This window comes from Brassica napus, chromosome C2 (assembly GCF_020379485.1).
Source record: "Brassica napus cultivar Da-Ae chromosome C2, Da-Ae, whole genome shotgun sequence".
In the NCBI taxonomy this organism is placed as follows: domain Eukaryota; kingdom Viridiplantae; phylum Streptophyta; class Magnoliopsida; order Brassicales; family Brassicaceae; genus Brassica; species Brassica napus.
This window is the reverse complement of record NC_063445.1, coordinates 43181529-43190147: the sequence shown is the minus strand read 5'-3', so window position 1 is coordinate 43190147 and position 8619 is coordinate 43181529. Positions and strand designations below refer to the sequence as shown.

Here is an 8619-nt window from a genome sequence, read left to right as displayed (position 1 = left end):
CGCAGTTTTGGACTTCGTGTAGAAGTGACTTAAGAACGCTGCTCGGACCTTTTCCCCTGTGGTGAGGGTACCAGTTGGAAGAGAGACTAGCCAGCGAGCTGCTTTCCCATCAAGAGAGAATGAGAAAAAGGTGCATTTGATGTAGTCCGGTGGCACTCCATTGGCGCGAGAGAAGTTGCAGTCTCTCTCAAAGTTCTCAATGTGGTCCAACAGAATTTCAGCTACGAGGCCGTTGAAAATCTTTTTCTGCACCAGGCCGATCAAAGCAGGCTTGATTCCATAATCTTGTCGAGTGCAATGAGGGGGGGGTTGATAGCGGAGCGAGTGGTGGGGAAGTTCCACGGGAGGTTCCGCTCTCCGATGGGAGCGCCTTGTTTCTCAGCTTGTTGTGCAGCAAGTTCAGCCGCTGCTTGGCGAGCAGCTTCTTGTGTATTAATGGTTTGTTGCATCTGCTGCATCTGTTGTTGCATGAGCACCATTGCAGAAGTGAGATCATCCTGGCCTCCATTATCACCCATTGTGGTGTTAGTAGGCCGCAGTTGTTGATGGTTCTGTCTTTCTAATCTTGGGAGTTCTTCGTTGCTTAGCGTGAATAATGGTCCTTGTGCGTTGCTCCGAGTATGTCTACTGGTCATGCACCTTGATCATTGGCTAGAACAAAGAGAGGAAAGCAAGTTAGATGTCTTAGACTAAATATAGAACTAAAAAATAAAGGTAAATATCTTGTCCCGTCGCAACGGCGCCAAAAATTGATACAATAAAACTGAACATTTCTCACTGTCAAGTTAACAGTGGTAATTGTGGTATTTGAGATTCAATCCAGAGACAAGTCTACACTTTATTCTTATGAGTTTTCAACTTAGCTAAAACTAATAGTGGAGTTTTGATTTAAGTAGTGACATGTAAGTAAAGTAAATGATTGCAAAGAGTAAATTAAAATTAAAGAGAAGCCAGTCTAGGTTTCTCATCGAGTGTTGATGCTAAACCAAACATTTATTCAAGCGCAATGCAGCACAATCTATAACACAACTCACTCAAGTAGAGCAGCCCACTGTCGTGGTAGTGCTCCCTTTGCGGTTCAACCTTGACACCTAAACTCTCGTTTGGATCAAGGATGGACTACAAGCAATAGAGATCAAGTCCGATAGGTTCACCGAGCACCCTAATATCTACTTTCGCTGACTAAGGATGCTCGGCTCATTCACTCAATATCAAGCTATCGACTACACGGTTAATGTGCAGATTAAACCTAAGGTCTAGCAGTAAGTGATCATGTTAAAGCTAGCATTAAGAGCATAGATGAAAAAGACACAATATGGTCGCTTATTTATGTTTAGCTTTTACGATCAACACCCTAGAACCCTAGACAAGCTAGCCGACTACTCAGCCATTAAACAAGATGAACAAGACATAATAACTAATGATACTGCATATAATTCCAAAGAGAAATCAATAGGGTTCAGGATGATCTTCTTGGCGAGAAGAAGAGCCGTCTCCCTTACAATAACAAAATCCAAATAATGAGTCTTAGTCTTCTTGCAAAACTAGCGTAAAAAGAAAATAAAGATAGGGATGGCTTTTTATATGGAGGCGCCATTGACTTTAGAGGAGGGAGTAAGTGATTACGGCAAATCTTTGAAAGATATGGAAACTTCCATAAATGTCTGGAACAATCGCCTGGCTGCTCCTAGTGGGATCAACCGTCAGACTGCTCTGCATGACTGTTCCGCGGGGAAAGGCTCCAATTCATGCTCCTTTCTTCATGCTTGTTCCTTCAACTCTTTAACCTACTCCAGACCTGAAATGACTCAAATGACTGGACTAACTCGATAAAATATTGAAAACAAGTTAGAAAACATATGTACAATAGTGCCACAAATACCATATATCACAAGGCCGAAGGACATTCAAATATGACATGAGTAACAGTTTATTTCTATTCCCCACATCGTGGGCTATAATTATTGCATCTCATATTACAGCGCGTCAGATTTCTCTTTACAACTACATGTCATGTTATCAGTTGCCACATAAGATGACATATCTTCTGAGGTGCTTTTACTTTCGAAGCAAAGACTTGAAGTTTGGTTATACCGGGCTCCATGACCTCCATCTCTTCTTCATTCCTCATTAAATTTGGAGCTACCCAGCATCCAGATTTAATCGTGAACTGTCCGTTTTTAGTGTAATTCCAGCATAATTTATCACAACAATGAGTTGAGCTTATTGCCAAACTTCTTATTAGAGATATATCATTAGGGGCAACATAATTCTCTAGAAATCCAACATCACATTCCCTTGAAGATCCATTAATAAGATCACAGACTCTCATATTTGGGTGCAATACATGGGCAGATGGCCGAGTCGGCCTAGCTGGAGTAGTAGGGATCCAAGGGTCCTCCCACACCTTTACCTCATAACGGTAATGAATTTTCTGTCTAATTCCCAATAGCAATAATTTTCGTGCCGCTGAAATACTAGTCAACACATAGGATGATACACTGTTTACAGAACTTATTCGCAAAGGCGAACACATTTTATTGTATATTTCTCTCAAAACTTGAACCATTAACGAATCAAGGTACTGAACTAATCGCCATAGTTTTTTTGCTAGTAACTCCAAGTTGAACTCATGAATCAGACGAAAGCCAATCCCGCCCTCTTTTCTTTGTAAAAAAAGCTCTTTCCATTTTTCCCAGTGAATTTCCCTCTTTGGAGGATTGGAGCTCCACCAAAATTGTGCAATGGCACTTGCGAAATTCTCATATAACATATGTGAGAAGAGCTAGCAAGATAGATTTGATTAAAACTCATTTTCCTCCTTTTGATAGCCATCTACCCGTCCATCCATTCTACATTCTACATTCTAGCAAGATGGTTCTAGCTCCGGTCTCCATCCATGTAGACAGAGCCATGCCAGTATGCATGACTAACAAAAGCGGTTTAAAGTAAAATGCCTCTGTTTAAAAAATTACAATTAATAAATATCATGTTTACATTGCAAAATTAATTGAAACATCAAAAAATTAAAGGTCTTGAAACGCAGCGATTGCAGATGCGGTTGAGTGATTTTGCAGATGTTGATTGTTACGGTTTCTAGCGTTATTAACAATTTGTACAACTGGTACAACAACTAAAAGTTGGTGCGTAGCGGAATATTTGTAACATGTTGATTATGAGATATTGTAGCGTTTAAATAATATATTCATATTATAACATTATAAAATATCAAAACATACTATTGTGATAAAATACAATATTTATTAATATAATATAATCAATATTATTATGTTTATTTATTTAATTTAGATGAAAGTTATAATTTCAATAAAATTTGTTTTCAAGATTTATATTAAACCTTTTAAGAGAATATTTTTGTTTTATTTATACATGTAATCTTTACATATGTATATATATATATATATATATTTAGGTTTCAAAATTATAGCAAATATTCTTAGTTTAAAGTATTTATAAAATAAATCATGATACTGTTTTTGAATTTAAATTAAAATATAAAGTGTACATATGTTTTTTTTAATTTACAATATTTCAATTTTAAAATTTTAGTTTAAAATTTTAAAATATTGTTAGAAAAAATTTTATATTTATTGGTCCACCTGCAACCGCAAATGTTAGTGGGAAACAATTTTTAATTTTAAAAGGTTCGGAGTACTTTGAAGTGATTTATAAAGTTTTTTTTTTGTTGCAAAATGCCAACAACCGCAAAAACTGCAGACAGTAACGGAAAAACCAGCTAGACTAAGCGTTTATTCTACAAAACAATTTTTCTTCTCTTTCTTATAAAATTAGATGACCAAAATTTGATCTTTTAAACAGTTTTCAATGTGAATTAACCTTCCTCAGTCTTTTTATTTATTTATTTATATAGCATTAACAACTTTTATTTTATTTTTGTTATTTCACTATCATATATTATGTAACCTTAAACTATAACATTCAACATGTACCGGTTCTCTTTATCTACTGAGCCATCTCCTCTATTGCCCCCAAATGTCAAAAGCCAATCTCTAAAGGACCATATATAAAACAGAAAGAAAAACAAATTATTTTTAATTTTTTTAATAAGATAAAGACATGAAACCCTTTAGAAGTTATAAAAATTACAATTTGTACCTGGATTTTATCCACCCGACCTGACCCGACCCGACCTGCATTTGATTGGAAATCATGTAAACCGAAATCATCAAACCGTCTAACCAGTAAACCAGTTAAACCACTCCCTCAAAATCAAACCTATTTGTTTAACTCAAACAAAACCCAACCCTTGTCCCCAAAGAAATCCCAAATCGATTACTCTTTCTTTCAACTCTCCTCTCAATTCTCTCTCAGCTAATCAACGACAAAAGAAAACGGACTCTTGGAGAAACAGAATGGTGGAAACGAGGCGGGGCAAGAGGAAGAAGGAGAATCCACTGGGATCAGAGAAGAAAGAAAAATCCGCAAAGAAAGCAAAGACCGGAGCGATGGAGAAAAAGACGACAGAGAAGTCAGAAACGAGGGCTCTTGAGGAGACGACGGCTGTGGAGAAGACGAGCGATGTATCGGCACCGATAAATGTTCTCATGGATGTTGTGGCAACTGTTGATGCAAGAGATGGCTCTGAATTGGGCAAATCTGATCTTCATGAGGCTCGTCCTGCTGCTCCGGTGAGTCGGAGTGGAGAATTGGAGGATGATGAAGCGAACGTGGGAGGAGAGAAGTCGGCTGCCTCTGACGAAGACAACAAAGTTGACGAAGGAGAAGAGAAGTCAGCTGCCTCTGATGAAGACGTCGAAGGAGAAGAAAAGTCAGATGTCTCTGATGAAGACGTCGAAGGAGAAGAATGAGAGGAAGAAGTGGGAGAGAAGGGATTAGCAAACAATGTAGAGGAATCTGGTGATGACTCTGCTGGTCAAGGTGACGGTGGTGTGGGAGAAGTAAGACAAGAGACTGCGAACGAAGAGGGCGGAAGGCCAGCGGAAGAGGTAACACTTTGGAATAATCAGTAACACTTTGTACATTTCATTAGAACTTGATTAGAACTAGTGCTATAACATGATTAAAACTTAATTACTTGCAGGAATCTGATGGAACGGAGGCAATCAAACCAATGGGAATGTTCTTTAAGCCATCAGAGTACAAGAAAAAGATAAATCTAGGAACAAGGTGTTTGATAGTGGATGCAATTACGACGTTAAGCAAGCTGAAACCGAAGCTGTCTAACGCGGAGTGGAGCTGGTTTGCGGAGCATCCTCAATTCAGACACATTTTCCACATGAAAAGAGAGAACCACAGGGTTCAGGAAATGTGGATGTTGTTGCTGCGGACTACTTGTAGCAATAAGAGAAGAGAAGTGCGGTTCATTGTCAATGGCATTCCCATCCGGTACGGTCTGAGGGAACACGCTTTGATATCAGGGTTAAATTGTCACAACTATCCTCTCGGTTACAAGGAGTGTGGCGGGACAAAGTTTGTGGATCGACATTTCAAGGAAGGAGAATTTAGAAGGTTGGAGGATGTGAAAGCAAATCTGGTGAACATTGGACCCCATAGAGACAGACTGAATATGGCGGTTCAATTCTTCTTAGGAAGTGTTATTTGTGCACAAACGAAGGTTGGAAACGGAGCTAATGATGTCTTGGAACTTTTCCAAAGAGAAGTGGATGATCTTGACTTCTGGCGGACCTTTCCATGGGCGAGATACTCATTTGGTTACATGTTAAAGGAGATCTCTCATACAATGGATCATTTTGGAGGGTCGGTGAAAGAGAATATATTGTGGCCTCTTCCAGGTTTCGGTGTTCCACTAGAGGTATATAAAATTTCGTAAATGACATGATCACTATTGTTGACCGCTAAAGATATTACATAATGTGGTGTTTTGCAGCTTCTTGCATTCGAGACAATTCCTAAGCTGGGAAAGGAGTTTAGAGTACCTGTTGAAGGAGCTGATGTCTATTGTCCGAGGATGTGCCAGACATCATTCAAACGAAATGGAATGAAAGGAGTATCAGTTTCTGAGATAAATAAGGCACTGGGTGAAGAAACCGTAAGTTTCCTTTTGTTTTTGAATTATTTGGTGTTAAAGTGTAACCGAGAACTAAGGTAGAACAATGGTAGAACTAAGGTAGTTATGTAAAACTAAGGTAGAACAAGGGTAGAACTAAGGTAGTTATGTAAAACTAAGGTAGAACTGAGTTATTTTGTTTTGTGACAGGGTATTGACAGCATCATTCCCACCAAAACTCCACAAGAAAGAACTCTCTTGGATGACAATTTGGAAGATGAAAACGATGTTGATAAGCCTGATATAGCTGTGGACAGTTGGGAAAAGCGTCTGGATGAAGGATTGTCAATCTTTTTTAAAGACATGTTTGATGAAGGTGTGGCCGCACGAGAAAAACAGGCAGAAGAGATAGAAGATGCAGCAGGGGATGGAGTACATTTAGCTGTGCAGTCGATTGAACAGGGGGAGGGTATGAAGATGCTGAAAACGATGCTGAGACTGATCAAGAGAGTTGACAAGAAGGTTGGCCAATTGGATGAGATATTGCTCCCGCTTGAGGCTTTTGTGAAGGACGTAGAGAAACGGAAACAGAGAAAGAAGTGAAGAACTAGTTTCTTTTTTTTTGTGCATCTAGGTGTGTTTTCTTTTCTGAAGTAGACAGATTAAGTGTCTTGGATGGTGTTTTTGTGTTTTCGGAAGCAAACAATCTCTATGTTTGGTGGTGTTTTGTTTTTTGTTATTTGTGTATTTAGAACTTGGTTATGATTAATCTATTATGTTATTTTGTTTTGTGAACTAAGTCAAAAGTAGGTGCAAGAACTACAAGATAAAAGAATCCAAGCACAATCTTAACAAAGAAAGCTTTAATATAACATAAGTTCAACATAACACATATCATAAGTGATCGATAAGATAACATAAGTTTTAACACATAAACCCATACAAATCTTAACAAACAAAGACTTGTATTTTCTGAAATCAAGATAACAAAGACAAAGTTTGTAACACAAACTCATATAAAACCAAGAACTGAGAATCGAGAATCTCATGGACGGGTAATTAGCCTCTTAAGCTTTGAAATCTCTGCAGCCATATCATCCACCTCCCTCCTTAAGCTCCGAACTTCTTCCTCAACACCGAAAACCCATGGCTGACGAAAGTGCGTCCCATCGTCCTACACGGAAAACCCAGTGTTACACAGTTTTACTCATCCTCAACACCGAAAACCCATGGGCATCGGCAATGAACCCTAGCATGTCGTAGTGGTTCTTCAACTCCTCCATCGCCATCATCTCCTCATGCGGATGAGTCATGATGCAAAGGGAATGTCTCTGTTCGGGGAAGGGAAAGAGCGCCGAAAAGAGTGAAAGAGAGAAAGAGGAAAGAGAAAGAGATATGTGAATGAATGGGTGAGAGTGAAAGGAAAAGAAGATAAATAGAAGATAGAGTAGAGAGAGAGTTCTTGGGAAAATGAGAGATACGACTGGACAACTGAGCTAGAGAATCAACTTTTTGACCCAAAAAGTTGAATTTTTGGGGTTTTTACGTATAAGTGCGAAAATAATTTTTATTTTCCCCATAAAAATATTTGCTTTTAGTTATACAGAAGTTTCTAGTTTTACCAATGTTCTTCATAGTTTTATATTTTGAGATTTCTATTTTTTTTAGTTTTACGTATATTTTTAATTTCTGATCAAAGTTTTACTTTTCAGTTTTTTGCATTACCATGTAAGCATTTGTGATTAGTGAAATAATATGTTTGAAATCACGATTTTTGTAGAATACTCTTTTATAAGTTGATCTTACTAAGAAAGTGTTCTTGGAAAGACAATGAAATGTACAAGAGAAAATGTGAAACTATGAGCTTTTTACTACATCTTATTTTAAATATATGTTATTTTCACTAATGTATTTTCAGTAGGAATATGTCTTCTATCAAAAATTAGGAATATGTGTTCTATCAAAAATTGAATACTAATTTACTTTCAAACATACTTGTCAGCAAAAAATACCAATACATAGTTATACTAGAAAGACGTAGTATTCCAATGTTTTACAAAATACAAAACCGATAAAATTGAAACATACTCGAAATGATGGTCTCCAAACAACAGCCAATTGAAACCAAAATTTTGTCTTGGTCTCCGTATGTTTTGTGTTCTTTTACGCCGTTCTCCAACAAATGGAATCCTCTTATCCTTTTTCCTTCCCTTTCTTTTGAGGCGATCCGGAGGTATGATCTGAAGCTCTTTGATGTGATCTGGTACATTCCAATCAGACTTGTTCGGCACAGAATAAATGGTCTTGTTCACAGCATAATTCTTCCCATCATCAGTGTCAGTTACTTCGTACTCAGGCTCATAACTATTTAGCTCACGCACTGGTGTTTTCTCAGCTTTGCCCCATAGGTTAAGAAAGTGAATCTCGACAAGAGGAACCAGTTTGGTATCCATCGATCCAGACACAGCGTCCTTCCGATGTTCATTAAACCAGTCCGAAATTTTTTTGATGATTGTATCCAACATTGGTACTAAGGCATACCTCCTTGCCTCCTTAAATGGGATCACAAATGTGTATCTTTGAGTCGTATATTGTAACTTTGTGATCCC

The 8619-nt window shown here is 37.9% G+C and overlaps 1 protein-coding gene across 1 annotated transcript; it reads left to right on the top strand.

Annotated features, from left to right (window-relative positions):
* Window positions 1-4902: 4902 nt before the first annotated feature.
* On the top strand, window positions 4903-6613 carry LOC125582418 (uncharacterized protein At3g43530-like). Its single transcript, XM_048749110.1, has 4 exons — window positions 4903-4920; window positions 5084-5815; window positions 5891-6052; window positions 6221-6613. Exons 1-4 carry the CDS (start codon window positions 4903-4905, stop codon window positions 6611-6613), a joined length of 1305 nt encoding a protein of 434 aa, XP_048605067.1.
* The last annotated feature ends 2006 nt before the right edge of the window (window positions 6614-8619 follow it).